This window comes from Nematolebias whitei, chromosome 5 (assembly GCF_014905685.2).
Source record: "Nematolebias whitei isolate Nwh7 chromosome 5, NemWhi1, whole genome shotgun sequence".
Taxonomy (NCBI): Eukaryota; Metazoa; Chordata; class Actinopteri; order Cyprinodontiformes; family Rivulidae; genus Nematolebias; species Nematolebias whitei.
In genome coordinates this window covers 3,267,350-3,289,495 of record NC_056502.1, presented here as the reverse complement: position 1 = coordinate 3,289,495, position 22,146 = coordinate 3,267,350, and the positions used below count along the sequence as shown (strand labels likewise).

At 42.7% G+C, this 22,146-nt stretch overlaps 1 protein-coding gene across 1 annotated transcript in view; it reads right to left on the bottom strand.

Moving 5' to 3' along the window:
* The window catches only part of LOC119409615 (thrombospondin type-1 domain-containing protein 7A), a 351,078-nt gene that overhangs the window by 61,248 nt on the left and 267,684 nt on the right, over window positions 1-22,146 (bottom strand). Inside the window, exons 9-13 of the mRNA XM_037676515.1 lie at window positions 16,668-16,783; window positions 15,788-15,923; window positions 14,462-14,565; window positions 8,604-8,798; window positions 6,224-6,490 (exon numbers count right to left, since the gene is read on the bottom strand). Coding sequence (XP_037532443.1) covers window positions 6,224-6,490; window positions 8,604-8,798; window positions 14,462-14,565; window positions 15,788-15,923; window positions 16,668-16,783 — 818 coding nt within the window. The remainder of the gene's footprint in view (window positions 1-6,223; window positions 6,491-8,603; window positions 8,799-14,461; window positions 14,566-15,787; window positions 15,924-16,667; window positions 16,784-22,146) is intronic.

Here is a 22,146-nt window from a genome sequence, read left to right as displayed (position 1 = left end):
CCAGAGGAGGGACAGTGGTTTGGACATGTCCAGAGGAGGGACAGTGGGTATAGAAGGATGTTAGAAATGCAGCTGCAGGAAAAAGACAGAGGAGACACATGGATGCAGTTAGAGAGGACATGGAGGTAGTTGGAGTGAGGACAGAGGACAGATGGAGGAGGAAGACTCGCTGTGGAGACACCTGAAGAGGGAACAGCCAAAAAAACGATATTCCAATGAAATGTGTCAAATCAGAGATAATTTACCCCCCCACAAAAAAAGAAGCCTTTAGTTTTCATTTAATGAAAAGTTGCATCGTTGACGACAACGTTTCTGCCTGAAACAACAAAATGTAATAAATGACCCGTATAGCTGCAGAGCAGCAGTTTACCCTTGAAAGAAACCAAAAGGTGAAATCGGTGAGGAACAAAAGACTGATCATCTACCTAATGATGACTTTTCAGTGCCTCAGTACTTCAGAACAAACAAACCAACTCACCATCTTCCACATTTTCTTTGCTTAATTGGTTGTTTGTATTTTGACAGTGAAGCCAAAAGAAATAATGCGGTTACTATGAACACAGCTAGTTAAAATATCTGAAGGTTCCAGCAGATGTAATTACACCAACGTCATATTTAACCTTTACACAGAAATCAGGAATAAACAACATCCTCACAGGTTCATATGAAATGATCACTTTTAGACAAATACCATGGTTACAGCATGCAGCTTCATGTAACTTAATCTTATTGTTCCATATTTTCCTAACAGAGCACTTTGCTCTCAGACTGCAGGTTTACTTGTGGTTCCTAGAGTTTCCAGCAGCAGAACGGGAGGAAGATCTTTCAGTTCTCAGGCTCCTCTCTTGTGGAACCAACTTCCAGTTTCTGTCCGTGAGGCTGACACATTGTCCAGTTTTAAGACTTTCCTTTTTGATAAATCCTATAGTTAGAGTTGGCTTGGTTTCCTGAGCCGTCCCTTTGTTTTTCTGCTATAGACTTATACGGCTGGAGGACAAATTGACCACATGTCCTCTCTCTGTTGCTACTTGCTCTACACCAATTATTTCCATCTTAACATGTTTTATGTTTTTCCTCCTCTAGAAACCACACCTGGACTATAGAAACCACACCTAGACTATAGAAACCACACCTGGACCTGCCATTCTGTGTTCGTCTGTTTCTCCTTCCTGTCCTCTCAAACCAGTCGGTCGAAGCAGATGGCCGCTTGTCCTGACTCTGGTTCTGCTGGAGGTTTCTTACGGTTAAAAATAGTTTTTCCTTTCCACTGTCTCCTTTGTGCTTGCTCAGGATAAGAGACTGTGGTGAAATGAAGATTTAACATATTCTTCTGCTTCCTTAGATAGAGAACTTTACTAATTGTTTTTTAATAATGTATATAATCGTATATGATGCATATAATGAGTCCTCGAGGCTCAATGGGATTAACCTGTTTAAATAAAGGTTGAATGAAGTGTATATAATCGATCTACAGAAGACACCATCTCTCTGTGGTCCACACTGCTCTCACTCACCTGGAGCAGAAAGACTCTTACTCTTATGCTCTTTGTGGACTTCACGTCTGCCTTCAACACCACGACCCCCAAACCCTGATGGACAAACTAGTCACACTAGGACTAAGCCTCTCTCTACGCAACTGGGTACTAGACTTCCTAACAAACAGACCACAGTTAGTGAGGATCCACAACCTCTCCTCCTCCACCATAACCCTCAGCACTGGCTCTCCTCAGGGATGTGTGTTGAGCCCCCTCCTGTTTACTCTGCTCACGTATGATTGTGCAGCTACCCATCCAGGCTGTCACATTGTAAAGTTTGCAGATGATACAGCGGTGGTGGGATGCATCACAAACAATGATGAGTCCAGCTACAGGCAAGAGGTGGAACACCTGGAGAGCTGGTGCAAAGAGAATAACCTTCACATCAATGTGAAGAAGACAAAGGAGATGATTGTGGACTTCAGAAGGACCAAAAACACCTACACCCCCCCTGACAATAAGAGGATCTGCAGTGGAAGTGGTCTCCAGCTACAAGTACTTGGGTGTACACATGAATGACAACCTCAGCTGGAGCAACAACACCACCAGCCTGATGAAGAAAGATCATCAGAGACTCTACTTCCTCAGGCGGCTGAGACGAGCTGGTCTGGAAGCTCAGTCCTCACCTCCTTCTACAGGTGTGAAGTGGAGAGCATCCTGTGCTCCAGCATCAACGTGTGGCATGGAGGCTGCACAGCTGCAGAAAGAAAAGCTTTGCAGAGAGTGGTGAAGGCTGCACAGAAGATGTTGGAGTCAGTCTCCCCACCATCACAGACATCTACACCTCCAGATGCAGGAAGAGGGCCACCTGCATCATGAAGGACCACACCCACCCAGCACACACACTTTTTGCCCCGCTCCCCTCAGGAAGGAGGTTGAGGAGCATTAAGTGTAGAACCACTAGACTGAGGAACAGCTTCTACCCTGAGGCTGTTAGACTCATGAATCTCTAACCAGAATAATCACATCATGTTGCTGCTGATCTGTTTCATGTTGCTGCTGATCTGTTTGATGTTGCTGTGTTCATTCATCTGCTCACACAGACTCATGTTCGTGCTGCTGTTCGGCGTATTGTGTTTAATGTTTTTATGCTACTAGTGCTTAGAGTATTTTTAGTTTGTTTTTCTTAGTTCATATCTTAGATCATATCTTATCATTGTTTTTATTTTACATTTTATCGTTGGATGTAACATAATCTCGTTCCACCACATGTACCACGTGAGGTGTGAATGACAAATCTCTCGGACTCCGATATGATGTGAATGTTTCTGTTCAGTCCCTGAGACGACTTCTGTTGTGACTTGGAGCTGCAGAAATAAACTGAACTGAATTAACTCAATCATAGACCATCTGCTTTCAGTTAGCAGCTTTATTTCACTTTATATTAAGGACAAACTTTATGTTTTCTTGTGTAAGTGAGGAACTTTAAAGACCCCAAAGAAATCGAAGCTCGGGGGGAGTGGGGAGAGTTGCAGAGCAGAACAAAGGCAACAGCGACTGCTGCTCGTGTCCTGAAGGGATTTCCCTCGTCTTCACTTTGGTTCAGGACACGGTTCTTTTTGTTCTACGGTACTCTGTCAGGCTAAAGAGAACTGTGTCTCTGTGTGGCTCCTGCGTTTCCTGCAGCTTGACAACACAACTTGATTTCTGCTCTCTTCTGAATTAAGCAATCTGCACCTCAGAGGTGGGACCCGTTGCCGTGGTAACCACCTCGACTGTTCCGACAGATTTCTATGAAACGAAAACGCCATTTTCATAGTATTACTGTCTGCGATGCATGCTCACAACGCAGTATAAAGCCTGGGATTCCTTGAAGGAATGCATATCACCCGCCGCCTTTCATGCCAGAGATTTCAACTAAAATGGAGAAAATGCATTTCTTGCAAAAATGCTGCGTGAACGCTTAATGCTGAAAGCTGCTGAAGAAGCTGAAAGCTGCTGAAGAAGCTGAAAGCTGCTGAAAATGTTTAAACGCTAAACTGTTAATGTGAGGTGAATGTGAACAGCTGACATTTGCTGTTAGAATGAAATAAAGAAAGAGCTGAAATTAACTGAAAACGAGCTGAAAGGAGCATAAACCAATTAGAAAGAAGCACAAAGGGCAGAAGTGAGCAAATAAAGGCAGAGGAGTTACTAAAAGTATCAGAAAAATACTTTTAAAAATGCTGGAAGTAGCATAAAAAGCTAAAATTAGCAGGAAAAAGCTGAACTAAAACAAAAGGTGAAATGAACAGTGAAGGGTTGTAAACAGCACAAAGGCTGTGAAGAGATTTCATGTTCAATAAGAAAAACATGGCCGACAAAGATAACAATTTAAAAAAATTTAAAGTCAGAGAAGGAATGTCCTGAATGAGCCGAACGTTTCGATGTATGAATTGTTGAAATAACAACGATTGCAGAACAAGTTAGATGCTGAAGGATTTAAAAACATCCACGCTAATAAACTACGAAGAGACGGAGTTTCAGCTCAACTACGGTACGATCTCGTGGAATATTGGACTGATATCCATGAAACGTGTCGGAGCTCAAAGGATGTTTTGAGGATGACCCCCAGCTACTACCACACCACATTTAACTCAACAGATTTAAAACTTACTGACAGTAAAGTCCAAGTCATCACCGCTGTCTGAAACCAAGTTTTCCGGCTCAACAAAGAGCTTTATGTGAAGCTGTTATCTCCAGGAATTATCCAGTACCGCTGCTTGAATTAGACCTGTTCCACTCCTGTTTGCAAGCCAGTAAAAACAGAACGACTGCAGAAAATCCAAACTGATAAAAAGACTCAACCGAAGCCAAAACCTGCTGATCTTATCGGAGTCCATCGTCCTTCACGCTAAAACAATCATGGCTCAGCTTCTCGGCCCGTTGGTCCACCTTCTACAAATGTAGGTTTTCATGCAACAACAGATTTCTGAAGTGTCTCTTGGCTCAGGTTCCCGGGTCGCAGACAAAGTCCTTGTCGAGGTTTTGACCTGTGACTTTTCACAATGACGAACCCACCCAGGTGAGGCTGAGGGTTCCTGAGACATGGAGTCACAGCGAAGGTCAAACTGACATTTATGGTCATGAAGATAATAATTATTTTATGTTTTAATGTAGAAACAAGTCACCATCATTGATGGTAGCCTCAGCTGCACTTTACCTCTGCAACCATTTATTAAAAATGTGCAGCCAACAAAACACAACATAGAGCTGTAACTGTCAGTTTTATAGATATTGAGCTAAAATTTGGTGTGGTAGTAGCTGAGGGTCATTCACAAATTACAACACATATTTTGAGTGACTGATCTCAAAACACTGCATGAGATCGTGCATCATTATGAAGATTTAATATAACAAACATGTTAGTTTTAAACCCTGGCATGTAATATTCATTATATTTGGGAGAACAGAAGATCTGCCCATCTATGTACTGTAGGTAATCTAATTGTCAAAGACCAGCAGATAAAAATTATTTAATCTCTGGTTCCGACTTGGACCAAGTTGAACTGAATCAGGTCCTTTAGCTGAAGAATGCAGTGACTGTGATCCCTAATTAATAATTTTGATGGTTTCATATTTATTTTTGCTGCTGGTTGTCACAACCCAGCAGTCAAACATGACTTCATTTAAATGTACAGAAAAATACAAATTACCAGTGTATGTATTTTTTTTTGGTACCACTTCAAAATAAGGCTCCCCTTATAGATGCTAATAAATAGTTTATAGATTCGTTTTTAATTCCTCTATAAACATTTTATAAATCATTAATAACCGTTTATTATGCATTAATTAAGGTTGACATTGAGACAAAACTGACCAGTTTCTTGACAAATACTGATCCAAATCTGTTCATCTATATATTTCATCTATTAAACATTTCAGAATAAGTTACTACCTTGTAGCAAAATAAGCATTTGTAAATCTAATTTATTTAGCGTATAATATTGTACTTTATCACTGCATTATAAGCATCTATAACTATATCTATATAAAGTTATAGATGTATATATATCCTAGGTGGCAGATTTGGATCACTATTTGGCAAAAAAACTGTCAGTTTTGTCTCAATGCCAACCTTAATTAATGCATAATAAAGTTATTAATGATTTATAAAGTGTTTATAGAGGAATTAATAACATCTATAAGGGGAGTCTTACTATAACGTGGTACCATTACTGTTCCTCTGCTGTTTGTCTGCAAAAAACATGTGCTGCGTTACAAAATATGTTCCCAGACAGAAACATTTAGCTTTTCTCGGAGCAGAACAAACAAACAAACAAACTAATAAATGGAAAACTCCACAACGTGACAACAAATGTTGAGTCATAGACACTCACACACTCTCTCTCTCTCTCTCTCTCTCGCTCTCTCTCTCTCTCTCGCTCTCTCTTTTTTTCTTTCTTTCTTTCATTCTCTTTTTAGGGATAATTCAGAGTTATCAGTCAGCCTAACATGCATGTTTTTGGTCTGTGGGAGGAAACTGGAGAAAACCCACGCATGCACAGAGCGAATATGCAAACTCCGCCCAGAAAGGCCCCGTGCTGGGATTTGATCCGCTCTCCGACAGGTGGCAGCTCTTCCTACTGATCCACCGTGCCGCCCCTCTGACCATACCATGAAGTTCAAATAAGTGAAGTAAGAACGGGAGCATCACGCAGCAGCAGTAAAATGTACAAGTCCAACAAAGCAGACATAAATCTTCTCACCTTGACTGTTGCAGCGGGAGGTCTCCACCAGCCGGTTGTCCTGGTCGTAGCACACCATGGCCTGGTAGCGGTAGCCCTGTCCACACTCCTTAATGTCGCCCTGGACCTTCATCCCCATGGTGCTCTCCACGCGGCCTCCCTCGGGCAGGATGCAGTCCGACCACTTCCCCACCGGCTGGGCGTTGTACTTATCGCAGGGGCAGTACTGCGTCTCACTCAGAGGGTACATCTGTGTGTTTTTGCACTTGTCCTTCTTCTTGCTCCTCCCTGAGGAGTGAAGGTGGACACACATGAACATAAACCTCCTCGTTACGAGATCTTCAAGTCTCCCGACACCAACACAGAGTCACCATAAAATGCTGGGCTTGTTTTGAGGGTCTGGACATGCAACTTGTGTAAAATGTAAATAAAAACTGGATTCAGTGGTTTGTAATATATTATATATATTATATATATTATATATATATTTATTCACAGTGGAACATGATGAACCTTCAAACAAAGAAATCGTAACTTCTGTTGTTGAGAAAATAAGGTCATTTAAATTTTGTGGCAGCAACACATCTCAAAATGCTGTTCCAAGACCATGTTTCTGAACGTGAAGCATCTCCTCGTCTTTTAACAACAGTCCAGGACCCGAGTAGACCAGATGTCCAGTTTTTGGACGGGCATGTTGTCCCATTCTGGTCTGATATTCTAGCTGTTCAACAGTCCTGGGTCTCCTTTGCTAGACAGATGTTCTAAAATCTGTAGGTACTTTTCTGCATTGATGGAGCCTTTCCAGATGTGTAGAGGCACCAATGCACCCCCATACCATCAGAGAGTCTGGGTGCTGATGACAGCCTGGATGGTCTTGCTCCACCTCAGTACAGAGGACTTGGTGTACAAACAGAATTTAAACTTTTGAATTATCTGACCACAGAACAGTTCTTCACTTTGTTTTAAACGAGCTCTGGTCCAGAGGAGACGGCAGCGGTTCTGAGTGGTGTTCACATCTGGATTCTTCTTTGTATGATAGAGCTTTAAGCACCACTTACGGATGAACTGTGTTTACCAACAACGATCTGTGGAAGTGTTCCTGAGCCCAGGCAGTGATGTCAGAACAGAACCAGAGCTGTGGCCCCTGAGGGTCCAAAGATCTCTGAGCTCAGAGGTTTCTCCAGACGCTGGAACTGTTTTGATGATACACCTGCAGATAACGGGACATTTGTTGAACAACTTTACTCTGAAATGGTTTTATTTTTTGGATACAGTTTCTCACAGACTGGTGACCCAGCCTCTTAAAGAAGCAGTCCTCTTAACGACTTGTTGCTAATTAACACATGTGGCTGCTCCTCCAGCTGTTTCTTATTCATACTTTTACAGATTTTTGTTGCCTCTGTCCTGATGTTTGAGACGTGTCACTGCCATCAAATCATCTTATTTTCTCAAAAAATGAGAAGCTGATTGTTTACTATGTTCCACTGTGATTAAAACGTGGAGTTATGAGATTTTCAAATAACGTCATTCGGTTTTCATTAACTATTATTATTATTATTATTACAAAGTCTCAAGTGTTTTGGAATGAAGGTTAAAAAAGCTGCTGTCCCAGTACATCTTTATGCTGGACACATCTGGTTTAAGATGACGCAGTTCTCATCAAGCCCAAATTCTCATCTCGGAGAAACGTTTCTTTTCCTGGCGGTCGATCATTAAGAGACGCTTCACATGCAAATCAGGACACGCGCCGACGATTTTCTGTCCCATTACCCAGAATACCTTTACCTGTTGTGTTTCCTTCTGGTTTTTTTTTGCCAAGTCTGATCTCCATCTGCAACCAGAGTTACTTTCTAATTGCATCTGAGCAGCATGCTGTAATTTGTGAAGATCACAATAAGTGACAGGCGGGAGAAAAGAACTCATTATGCTCCACACAATCATCCCCGTTTTCCACCCACTTCAACGAAATGACGCGCGGCCGCTCGGCTCTGGCTAACCCTTCACAGAAAGAGGGAAACTGTTCTTTTATTTTGAAACTAACCGGCGATTGTCTTGTAATGTTCACATGTATGGATTTGAGGAATATCTGAATTTAAATCTCCAAATAGCCAGATCTTTGATAAGAAATGCTTCAAACAGATCTGCTTGAAGTTTCACACAGACTTTGTGAGAAGCTCCTGCAGAGGCTTCCCGTGCGTCATCTGACTCGAACGTGACGCACAAACAGAAACTTTCTGATCGATGAGAAAAGCAGACGGGTTTGAGTTGCTGGTCCGGTCCCACAGCGACACCGTTTGTCTTCCAGCATCACCCGTTACCGTTGAGCTGCAGAGCAAACAAGCTACTTTGTGAAGGGCTTCACAACAGCTCACTGTTGGAGCTGCCCCCCCTCCACCCTCACCTATCAATGCTCTCTTTCTGGTGCGGACCCCCACGCAGTCAGCTGTGCAGGACGAGAACTTGGACCAGTTGGTCAACTGGCAGTCGTCCTGGCAGGGGAGCTGACAGCGCTGAGTGATGGCGGGCATGGCCTTGGCGGATCTCAGACACTCGCTGATGTCGGCCTGCGTCCCGTCCAGCTGGCGACAGGACACCGCTGGGACGACCACATGAGGGAGGGACAAAAAACAAAACGCTAAATTAGAAGCCAACAATTTCCAGTCAGGTCATCTGGACAGTTTTTTTTTTTTTGTGCTGAAACGTTTCACCTTCCATCCAGAAGGCTTCATCAGTCAAGGAAACACACAACACAAAACTGACTCTTCCCCCAACAGCTTACTCCAAAGTGGAACAAACCAGTTATGTTGGTCTAAAAAAGTTAAATCTGGTCCTCTGGACATTTAAAAAAACAAAACAAAACAAAGCAAATCAACAAACAGTTATGTTGGTGCTAAGATGGTGTCTCTGGTACGTCCCCTCCACCGGTGCCGGCCCTCTCCCTCGTCGACAGTCAAACTGGTTCAAAACCAACAAAGTCCATGCTCATGTTGGATTCTATACCTGGATTATTGAGCATGGACTTTGTTGGCTCAATTAGAATAATTCATGTTTATTGGTTGAACAGACTGATTCATTTTATTTATCCATCCATCCATCCATTATCTTTACCCGTTTATTCCATTTTGGGTCACGGGGGTCACTGGTGCCCATGTCCAGCAATCACTGTGCGAGGGGCGGGGGACACCCTGGACAGGTCTCCAGTCCATCACAGGGACACATAGAGACAAACGAGACAAACAACCATTCACTCTCTCACTCACACCTAGGGACAATTTTAGAGTTACCAATCAGACTAACATGCATGTTTTTGGTCTGTGGGAGGAAACCGGAGCACCCAGAGAAAACCCACGCACGCACGGAGAGAACATGCAAACTCCACCCAGAAAGGCCCCTGGACCGGGGTTTGAACCAGGGACCTGCTCACTGAGAGGCAGCAGCTCTACCAGTTGCGCCACCGTGCTGCCCTCATTTTATTTAGTCTACTTCTAATTTAGTTTGGTTTAAAAAGAACTTCTTGCATTTGATTTTATAAAGAAAACAAAACTTTCTTGCATAATCTGGTGTAAAATCAAAAGTTTGTGTCACAATAGTGATTTAAATTTAAGCACAAGATTAACGCAACAATGTTTTATTTATAAATTCTTCTGAGAATGCTGTGAAATGAGTTAAATTCTAATTTTTTCATCTTTAAAACTCGTCTCAGTTTATAGAAACAAGCAGGCGGTTCATCATACACCTGTTGACGAACTGTCATAATTCAGAACAATGAGCTGGACAAACAAAGGAGGACATTTGACCTTGATTTGTGACCTTGAAGCAGAAGTGGTGAAAAGTGTACCAGATGCTCCATCTAGTGATGATGCTTAGGTGTTTCAAGTTTCATGACATTTTCTTGAGCGGATCGGAGGTTATGGTCTGAGAAAGAGAAAGTTTACGTACGTCTTTGGACGGTCGTCTAAAAAAGGTTTTACGTGTAGAAAATAAAACAGCATTTAAATAATTTGCTCCTCCGGTTAGGTGGATGATGTCATTGTATGAAGCTTCAACCACAAGATATCCACTGAAGTTTAGGTCAGAATCCTTCCAGTTACGTCATGACTTCAGAAGAGGATTATGGCCGGTGCCATTTTTCTTTTCCTTAATTCTGAGAAAAAAGTCAGAATTCATCTAATTCTGACTTTTTTCTCAGAATTAAGAAAAAAGTTTTTGCACCATGGCTGTAATCCTCTTCTGTAAGAACAAACTACAATCTTGTAAAGACAATAAAAAAGTGAGTTTTTAAATGCAGATGTGGATTTTAAAACTAAATCAGCTGTTTTTAATCTTTGTTGGTCTTGGTAGTTTTGCTGACATTGTATTTTTAGTAGTGAATTTCTATTTTGTGATCTTTTAGTTAAGAAGCTTGTTTGACACAAACGCCAACTGTTTCCTACAAAACAAAAATAAATAAAATGCCAGTCCTCGTCTGTAAAAGAAAAATAAATAAGAGACTGCGTAAAAAATGTGTAGATAATAAAAAAAACACTTAATTTTTTTTATTTTACAGACGAGGACCAGCTTGAAAAAAGTAAGGAACAAAATCCACACATTATTTCCCCTCATATTAGTAATTAATGTATTTAAATTACTAATTCATAAGCAAAGTTTGTGAACTGATGCCAACTTCCAGATGTTTTTTGTTGACCTACAGAAACAGCTGAACTGACTGAAAACAGGTCAACGACGGGGAATCGGACAGTCCAACGATGAGGATGTATACATTTGTATTTAGGCTCATATTTATTGGATAAACTGCAGATTAAAGAGATTTGTTGACATTTAATGTGTACCTGCATTTCAAACGTGCATATCAGTTTATCTGGAAAACTACCGGAGTAAACTCTTTCAAACTGCACCGAGTTCAGGATAACAGAGTTTTTTTGTTTGGTTTCATGGTTTGCAATGACTTCCTTTAAATTATAATTGTAGTTCATTAGTTCAGCTTCTATTGAAATGATGAGTTATCCATTCAGTAACGCACAGAAGCAACAAAACCTTTTGACGACAGAAATGACTGATCTGCAAACATTTCTCGTTACAACGATGTGGCAGTAAAAAAAGACTTCAAACGAAGATTTAAGGAGATAATTAAGATAAATAAGCTGTTTGTGGTCGGTATCTGAAGCAACCAGCAACTCAGTTGTTTGAGGCTGAAAATGTTTTTTACTGACTGAAATTTGTAGCTGAATCTGAAATAATTTTACATCAATATTAAAAAAAAAGTCAGCGTTTCTTAATTTATTTATTTTCCACCCACAGCTGGAGTCACACTGGATTTGCTGCGTCTTGAAAGTGGGAAGTCAGAACTCAGAATCGCATCAGGGTAAAAAATAAAAATCACTGCCTTCTGGTTATTTTTTTTAAACTAACATGAAGTTCAGTTTGATAAAGAGGCAAACTTCAGGAACTTTGTCACGCATCTACGTGAAGCTTTCTTCTGGAGTTTCAGCGTTTTTCCTCCTCACGTGACTGGCGGACGCTCTGTCGACGTTTCTTACTGAACGCAGCGTCAACGACCTGCGACGATGAAGCGAGCTGCAGGCCCAGATCGTGTTTCCAGGAGTCCCGTGTGCAGCCTTTATTTTTAAAGGCAACGTTCCGGTAAATCATTTTACTGATATAAAAGTAGATGCAAGCGTGCGGCAGCAGTTTTATCAATACGGGACAGTAAAACATCTGAATCGCAGGTTTGTGGCTGAAAACGTGACAGAAATTTAAATTTTTATCAGTTTGATGAATTAGATCAGGTTTGACGGTGCATGATTTACATACAGTGCTGTGTAAAAGTCTTAGGCTGCTGGGAAAACAGTCTGCAAAGTAAAAATCTAATTTATGATATTTGATGTGATCATGCATGGATTCTCTTCAGAACAGCACAAACCTTGAACACCTGTACAAAGTCAGGATGGTTTTCTGACCCCAGAGCAGCAGAGATGTAACTAGAGACAGGGCTGGAAGAAGGAAGGTGAAGCCATAAATAACATCCTTGTTGCAGCAGGATTTTTAGGTCCTTCCTCGCCAGATGAGACATTTTTTGACTAAATAAGAAAAATATACTTGGATGTTGATTAATATAGATTTTACTTTGCTGTTGTACTTTTAAATATCCATTTCCCTCCATTCATTTATTTTCAGTTAGTGATTTAAATGATTGACAGCCTGTTGGCGAGTCAAGAGGTGTGTGGGCGGGGCTTTCGTATCGAGGTGGTATGACACTAGTTCGCTCCAAAAGCACACGACCCATCACATAAACAGACATTCTGGCTTCACTGAAGCACAGGATGAGGCATCTTTAATAACGTTGACGGCTCTGATATTAACTGGATCCAGTGAGTCTGGGATCATCGGAGAGGAGGGGCAGGGGGCATCGCTCTGGTGTTTTGATCAAAACACGTCATCGATGTTTGATTAAGACTTCGGGAAAACGTGTCGGCTCCTGCAACAGTTGTTTAATAAATCTCCAGTTTAAAAAGTGAAAAATGAATCTGCTCGGTTCAGACCAGATCTCTCAGGAGGTTTAAAAACAATTATTAACGGAGCGGACACAAATGCACCTCGAAATACCACGAGTCAATTAGCTTTTAGCGGCGGCGTCCTGTTCTTTGTTCCTTGGGTGAAGCTCGAGCTGCTGCAGCGCTTCATTTTCTCGTGACGCACACCGTCTGCAGCGCTGCACCGTCACAGAGAAATCAATCTCCAAGCACATTTTTGTCAAACCCCGTGAGCTCTGCCGTTTGGAAAGCCTCTCTGTGCGTGCGTGCGTGCGTGCGTGCGCAGCCTGGAGGGGCGAAAAGCTCTCAGTTTGTGTGTTTAATGGAGCCACTCCAGTGTTTCCTCTGTGCAGGTAAACAAGAGAAGCCTGGCAGGAAATGCACATCTTTTCTTGATTCAAAGTCAAAAACTGAATTTCTGGCGTTTAGAGAAACTAGAGGTGGAAACACGAGCAGGGAGGCTCACCGCGTGTCAAACTGTTGAAACGCTGCAAAATAAAAAATCAAATCTGAAAACCATGTGGTGAATCTGAACTGGACCTCGGAGAAAATAAAAACGTCTTAATGCAAGTGAGTGAAAAGGTTAAAGGTCTCATGTCAGAGTTCAAAGTGAGATCATCTCATGAAAGGTCCAAGTTACGATTGTTTTGGTTCAACTCTTGAGTTTATGTGATGTGACGTGTTGAGCATGACTCTCAGCTACTACCACTCACAATTAAGTCTCAGTGTCTGTAAAATCAACGAGGCTAGAGTCACTTTGCTGCTGGCTATGGTTGATTAGCCGTGGCAGCCATCTTGAATTGGGTATCTTCCACAAGTTCATCAGTTATAGATGCACACTCAGTGATTCCTTTCAGAAAGCTTCTTTAAATCCTTCTGGTGGTTCATGAGATATTTTGCTAACAGACAGAGTTGTCTACAATAGTTAAAGACAAAGCTCTAAACAGATCTTGATTGATGTTAGTGCTCAGGACATAACGACCACGCCAGGTTTTAGTTCAATATCCGTAAAATTTACAAACATTTTTAGTATTTGCTAACATTGATTGCTTTGCTGTGGCGGCCATCTTGGTTCGATTTATTTAGAGAAGTGAATCCGTTGCACCCGGTGTTTACTCTGAGAATTTCATTAAAACCCTTTAAGTGGTTTATGGAATATTTTGCTAATTGTACAAACACACACAGAAGGAAATTTAAAAAAGATAAAAATCTGAAACCATTCGATGAAATCCTAAATGGACCTTGTAGCGAAATAAAACAATTATTTTCTCTATTAACACAAGATTGTGCAGAAGAAACATGAAAAATAAGAACTAATCAAAGTTTCCTGTTAAAACTGGTCATCCTGCGTCACCCCGTAAAAAACTTGTAAACTTCATGCTACAGTAAGAAATGAGCCTTAAAGTATCCGTCACCTCTGCACACGTGAGGTGTGCGCGTGCATGTGTGCGTGCATGTGTGGTGCAGGAGCCTATAAATTCAACCACGAGACACGTTCGATTAAAATTGCATGACTCCGGCCTTAGGTGGTGAAAAAGAATCTCTTGAGGCTCACGATGAGATGTGAAAACGTTTCCTCAAAAATAAAACGAAACTTTGGAGACTTGAAAGACAAACCGTCGATCTTCAGGTGAGCGTCAGTTCAACCATGAAATCATCTCTAATCTGCAGCAGCACAACATCTGACTCATCGTTCGGCTCGGAGGAGAGGCGGGTCATTGCGTCATACCTCTGGTCTGAAGTCCTGGTCCGCAGGTCTCTTGTGCACCAGGAGAGTCCTTTCGGAGAGACCAGGGCACCAGCTGGCACTTCCTCCACTTGTGGGTTTTCCACCTAAAACGAGTCGAGACGTTTTGATGCAACAACAGTTTATTAATCTTAAAATCTAATTTAGAAAAACTGCAAACTGGATGTGCAGGAAACGTTTCTGCACCAACAGGACTGTGATGTTACAATAAACTGTAGCATGAAGAAACACTGAAAGTCACGATACGTGCACGGACTGTTCAATTGGACCTGACAGACCAACGCATTATTCTGTCTTTTAACCATCAGCCTGACTAACGAGGAGCCCACCAGCAGATGGACCAACAAAGAACCCTGATCTAAGTCAGCCTGGGATTACTCGAAGGAACCTCTGGTCCACAGAGAGGCCGTGAAAGGGACCAAAGTTCTGTCTGCTTCTGAAGGAGGCCACGACGACTCCATCTGCTGATCTGAAGGAAGCTGCTTCTGATCATCAGCTTTTCTTCAGGTTTACTTCTAAACTGATCATTGGTTCTCCAGGTTCTGCAAAGGGATTTACAGTATCTCGTTCGCGCTCTCTCTCTCTCTCTCACGCCGTTTCTCACGCTCTCGGTCTCTCTCTCCTGCTCATTCTTGCGCTTTCTCTCTTGCACGCTCTCACTCTCTCTCTCCTGCGCTCTCTCTCTCTCCGTCTCTCTCTCCTGCGCTCTCTCTCTCCTGCACTCTCTCTCTCTTCGTCTCTCTCCTACTCTCTCTCTCTTCGTCTCTCTCCTGCGCTCTCTCTCTTCGTCTCTCCTGTGCTCTCTCTCTTCGTCTCTCCTGTGCTCTCTCTCTTCGTCTCTCCTGTGCTCTTTCTTCATCTCTCTCTCCTGCGCTCTCTCACTCTCTCCATCTCTCTCCTGCTCCCTCTCTCTCTTCGTCTCCCTCTCCTGCGCTCTCTCTCTCTCTCCTGTGCTCTCTCTCTCTCTCGTTCACTCTCTCTCGCTCTCATTCTCTCGCTCTCATTCTCATTCTCTCACTCACTCTCGCTCTCTCACTCTCGCTCTCTCATTCTCTCACTCTCTCTCGCTCTCTCACTCTCACACACCAGGACATTTCGAGATGCTGCAGGGCGACCGCCTTATTCTTCTGGGCCAAGACGTTTAATTCAGAGTTTTAAAACTCGTCTATTAAACTCTGAACTCTCAGTTAATTCTGTACAAGAGCTGCGTCGTCCCGTCCTCGCCGTGCCCGTTAATAACTGCGTTAACTGGAACGTGCACGTCTCTAAACGCACGGCTGACGCTCTGAGAGGTTTTTGCTCTCCTACCTGAATCCTGGACAGACTTTTGGGACCTCGCAGTCCCTCTCCTCTTCCAGCACCTCGGGGCACTCCTGTCCTTCGTTGGAAGGCATCTGGATGACGAGACGTTTTCGAGACTGCTTCCTCTTCACAGCATCACCAGCTGAAACAGAACCATCAGAAAAAGTCTCAACTTGAACTGGACAAGCTGCACGTCCCACATCAACAGGAGTTAAATCCCATCATTCCTCGTTATTGACTCAAATACTTGTTATGTATATATTCTAGCTCTCAGTGGAGGCCCTGTACAATGTGTGGAGAGGTCCTCCGGTAATTTATTAAGATGAAACGAGTCTCTGGGTGGTCATGAATCCTGCTGACGACCTTCGTAAGTCCATACAACTGTCGACACAAGGTGACAATATCAGCGCCGTTAAATTAAGCAGCGCAGCTTTGGTCCAGCTCATCCAGCCCGGTGAGGATATCAAAATATGACCGGGACTGAGCTTCTGTCGTAAATCAGCTGAACGTTTTTCTGTCTCTACAGCTGCCTAAAGGCCGCCCAACTAAAATAACCTCCACTGAAAATGTTTTTCACTGGTTGACACGTGCAGCTGCAGGCGAGCTGGTTTTACTGAAGGTCATCCCAGAGGTCATCTTACACATCTGTCAGGTTTTGTTTAATGAGATGTGAGGCAGCAAACGTGTCGAGCCCATTTTAAAAATGCAACAGTTTCACTTTGGACAAGTTACAAAGCACCAATTAAAATCTGCTATAATCACATTAGGACCAGTAATTATAATGGTTTCAGGCCATTTAAAACAGAAGCGTCTACCAAGAACGTTTTGCTAATGAATATGATTCTGTCGAGCCGTGACGCGAGCGCAGCCAGACAGGAAGTTCTACCTGCGTCGCAGGTCCCCGGACATTCGGTCCAGTCGCTGAACGGGGTGACGATGCAGTCCTTCTTGCAGGGCAGCTGACACGACCGCATCGTGCTCGGGCGAGGGGCGTCTGGACACCTGGACAAACCAAACAGAGTGTCCACTTTTACAGAGCTCGAAGTGGAGAGGGTGAGCAGCTTTAAATACCTGGACGTCCACGTCACGACCTCACCTGAACTCTGAACACCACACATCTGCTTAGGAAGGCGCAGCAGCAGCTGCCCTTCCTAAGCAGCTGATGAAGTTTGACGTGTCACCAAAGATCTTCAGCAACTGTTACAGCTGTGTGGTGGCGAGCATGTTAACCAGCAGCACCACGGCCTGCAGAGGGTGGTGAGGACCACTGAGAAGGTCTGGAGGACCCTCTCTGCAGAGCATCTACCCCTGCACCACAGGAAGGCTGCCTCCATCCGTAAGGACCCACCCGCTCACAGCATGGACTCTCCACACTTCTGTCCTCAGACCAGAGCTACAGACGCGTGAGCTGCAGGACGTCCAGATTTAAGAACTTCTTTCCAAGTGATCAAACAACAGACTAAACCTAAAACATGCTCAACGTCACCTGACTGCACCTTGTTTGTTACAGCTACCTTACGTGCTGCATATTTGACTTTGTTTGCACTTTTGCCTTTTCCCCTATATTTTTTTATTTATATGTAAATATTTTTGAACAGCTGGTTGGAGTCAGCTGATGAACTTTGTTGGATTTCCTACCTGGATTATTGAGCAAGAACTTTACTGAACAGAAACATTCATGTAAAAAGTCCAGTTAGTAAAAGTTGTCTTTCTAAAGAAGCAGCAGGTTGTGTTGAATCTCCACTTCATCACAGTCTCTCATCCTGCGCAAGCACAAAGGAGACAGTGGGAAGAAAAACTACCTTTAACAGGAAGAAACCTCCAGCAGAACCAGCTCAGGACGAGCGGCCATCTGCTTCGACCCACTGGTTTTGTTCAGATCTGTCCAGACCTGCTGGGCCTGCGCTCCGCAGCAGGATTAGTGGCTTGCAGAGGTAAGATGAGGTCTGGGGTTTCTCCAGCCACCTGAACCAACGTGCAGTAGAGCAGGTTGGTTTCTAAATATGGGAGTAACGTGTAAAACCTCTGCCGGATTAAAGAGCTTGAGAATGAAAACAGAAGAAAGGCAGCTTTGGTTGAACTCTTAAAGTGTTTTCTCGGTTCTTTTCAGGCTCTGGAGAACATCAGAACTTTCTGTTAGAGATCTGTAGAAGGGAGTGTTTGCATAAAAACAATTTTTTTTTTAAAGCTGCTTTGGAAAATGTGTTTTTCTTTTTTAAAATACTTAATGAACTTTCCTCATACAGAAAATAAGAGCACAACTGTTTATTACTCACAACATTATAGTAAACACAAATGTGTGTTTCAAGATTCATTCACTTTATAAAATTAAAACCACTGAACAAAAACTTCTAGTTTAGTTTTGATGAAACAAATAATCAAGGAAATTATTCTAATAGTTTAAATATAGGACAAGGAATGCTTTCAATTCAATTCAGTTTATTTCTTCAGCTCCAAGTCACAACAGGAGTCGTCTCAGGGACTGAACAGAAACATTCATCTATAAAATAATAATTTAACAGAAACATTCAAATATAAAATAATAATTAACAGAAACATTCATCTATAAAATAATAATTAAACATTATTTATCTGAGGAGCAGCTTTGAGTTTAACTCCATCACTGAACTCTCATCTTGAACAAGCATGAAGGCGACAGTGGAAAGAAAAACTCCCTCATGAGGAAGAAACCTTTAGCAGAACCAGGATCAGGACAAGAGGACCATCTGCTTCGACCGGCTGGGTTTGGTAGGAATAGATACACAATGGCAGGTCAAGACTCGCATGTTTAGACATAGTAGCAAATGAAAACTATTCAATTTTAACAATTCATTTAAGGACATGAGGTCAGTTTGTCCTCTAGTAGTCTAAGTCTATAGCAACAACAAGCCAACCTTAACTATAGGATTTATCAAAAAGGAAAGTCTTAATCCCAGTCTTAAACTGGACAATGTGTCAGTCTCACGGACAGAAACTGGAAGTTGGTTCCACAAGAGAGGAGCCTGAGAACTGGAAGATCTGCCTCCCATTCTGCTGCTGGAAACTCTAGGAACCACAAGTAAACCTGCAGCCTGAGAGCGAAGTGCTCTGTTAGGAAAATATGGAACAATAAGAACTGTAATATAAGATGGAGCTAGGTTGTTGAGAGCTTTGTAGGTTAGAAGTAAGATTTTGAATTCTATTCTGGATTTGACAGGGAGCCAATGGAGAGAAGCTAAAACTGGAGAGAGATGATCTCTCCCAGTAACTCCAGTTAAGACTCTGGCAGCAGCATTTTGGATCAACTGAAGACGTTTTAAAGAAGTATTTGGACACCCAGATAATAAACCATTGCAATAGTCCAGTCTAGACGTGACAAATGCATGGACCAGTTTTTCTGCATCATCTTTAGATCAGATGTTTCTAATGTTGGTGATATTACGCAGGTGGAAGAAGGAGGTTCTAGTAACGTTTTTAATGTGGGGGATAAATGGGCTTAATGTTTATCGTCTCCTGTCCCAAAGTGAAAACAGGAAATTGGAATAATCATTTGTTCACCTGTGCATGTTGTGAGCATGATACCTTGAAGAATAAGTGAGATCGAGACTTCCATATTGACTTGTGGCTACATCTAGGAGAAGGAAAGTTTCATTTTGAAATTTAGTTAGCCACGTCAAAATCCAAGATGGCCACCACCATATGTTTATGTGTGCGTGTGCGTGTTTGTGTGTAAACCAGCTGCCTCGATCATTTGAGGAAACTGCTTTCTAGTTTTTATATTGCTCAAAAGTATAGTTTCCTAAAATGATCACGGTGGCCGGAGATTCATCTACGGGGGCCAAGGCCACCATAGGCCACCCCCTGGCTCTGCCAATGTGCCTGGTGGTGGATAAATGTGTCGTCCACTCACCAGGATCCGTCACTCCACGCTGCCTCAGACAAGAAATGTTCTTACACACTCTCGCCCACTTGAATATCTTTCACGTGCACTACTTGTTGTGTTCCAGTCCAGAAAAACATTCATCTCCAAACTACAAACTATTCAAACCCCTCAGGGACGGGGTCCAAAACATGCAGGGTTCATTATTGCTCCCGACAAAAAGGCGGGCGATCATGTTTGATGATGGCGGCCGTAGCTGATCGACATCAGCAAACACTGAAATGGCTACGAGTCGGTCGGTTTACAGAGGATGAACTAAATGCTGGCGTGGTAGTAGCTGAGAGTCATCTTAAACACAAACTTTAAGCACCAACTGGTCCTTCATTTTAAGGTTTGACCTAAATGGTTACTACTCTGTTATTTCTCAAAATAACATCTTTGTTTAGGAGTGCGAGGCGTTTAGTTTAATCTGTAGTTGTTTCAAACATTTTGCATCTTTAGGTAGTTTTGGGTTCAGATTTACTGATATTTGATGTTTTCTTAAGTTTCGTTTGCTCTACTTCTTTAATTTTACCCGATACACAGAAGAATTCATTTTTCTTTAAAGATAATATATTCAGCTATGGTGCAGAAACCATAAAAGTCTGGGTTTAATAACCATTTGCAGGAACGCGCGGCTTCATGGATTCTGTCTGAGCACACAGTGTAATTACAGAGACAATCTGGGGTAATAAAAACCTCCATAATCTATGCACGGCACTGCAGGATGAATGTAAACTATCCAGACAAAAGATGCTCACGTCCCCCAGCAGAACAACGCAGGCCTCAAAGGAGATGTTATTTTACGATCACGTCCATCTGAGGAGCGCAGCTCGTCAGACGAGCCGAGCGGCCTCAGGATATAAACGCCATATTTAAATGGATTCAGCTATCAGCGAAGAATAATCCCTTTGAAGCTGCAGAATATGGGGTCAGGCCAAGGTTTGTCAGGGCAAAGGTCATGGTTAATCTTCCATCATTTAAGCACCTTAGGTCCTCTGTGGGTACTATTAGGCCAAGATAAATGGGTCGTGATGGACCTGCTGGAAGTCATCTGGTAATCTCGTCTCTCTGGTCCAACACCGGCACGTTGCTGCTCCGCCTCCTCATCCTATGGCCAGTTCTACCATCAACTGGGTCAGGGTTGATGTTGCTGAGAATGAGCGTCCTCCTCGGGCGGGGGGGACTACACTCGTTAGCATGATAGCAGGCAGCACAAGGAGAGCTTTATTTTCAATACAGACAGAGTTAAATCCCAGTCGACCTCTCGCGTCTTCATAAAAGCAGGAGGACTGAGGCCCCCGTCCATAAAGAGGAGAATAAACAGAACAAGTGTCTCGCTTGAGGACACGTCAGTGGGAGGGTGCATCGTTCAGGGCCAGAGAACTGAAGAGCCAAACATGGTGTCTACGTCTGCTGCCGGTAAAAAGCAGGATTTAAATCCTTCACTCTGTAATCTGTGCTGTCTGCAGCTCTTCAGAGAAACGGAGAACAATAATACCTGATTAAACAAACATCGCGATCTAAATACAGTTTCAATGCACCGTGCACGTGAAACCCAACGGACGTCTTTAAGTGGCTAAGCTGCGTTGTTTTTCCCAACTAACGCCAGGCCTTTAAAACATTTATCAGTTCAAAGCTGCTCTTTTGTTTGTTTCAAGTTTCTTCTGCCTTAAAATAATTTAGCTGCAAGTTTTAAAAACAAAAACATGAAAATTTGACTAAATGGGAAGTTCAGCACAAATTGTAGGAGAAAGAAGTGCTTGATGAAGAGGAGAGCGTTCTTCATGAACCAGGCCTCGTCTCATAATTACCCTCCTCTTCATCAAACCAGCCCCAAGTATCGTTCTGTTGTTGCACGAGCTGCAGGCTGAGCTCTCCTCATCCCTTCTTTCTTCATCAGCCTTGTTGGAAAATGTGCTCTTATTTTCTTACAGCTGCACAGGACTGAGCCGAGAGGCCGAAATCCAAAGAACGATCAACTTGACGAGTTAAATTTTAATTCGCAGATTCAATCGGCTTCATCTTGGAGGGCTCGTTGCTCAACAAACTGCACGTCAAAGTGTTTTAAAGGCGGGGTAGAAAGACGGTGCAGAAGCTACTGAGTAACTTTTTGTCTGCCGTTATGGAGTGTAGAGGGGGACTGGAAACATCTTCCGTCCGTTTGTGCACGTGAGCACGACAACTTGAAAATATGCGAGGTTCCGACTTCAAGTCAAAATCCAAGATGGCCACCACCACGTTTCTATGAGGAAACTAGACGAGCATTACAGTAGTCCCTCGCCACTTCGCGGTTCGTTTATCAGACTCACTATCACGGTTTTTCAAAATAAGAGTGGACATGACACAACTGGTATGGAATTTTTATTTAAAATAAAATTATTTTAAATTATTTAGCACCTGCTACACCTTTGTGCAGCCCATACTGCAGGATAAACTTCCTGCTGCAGCTGATCAGCTGTTCTCC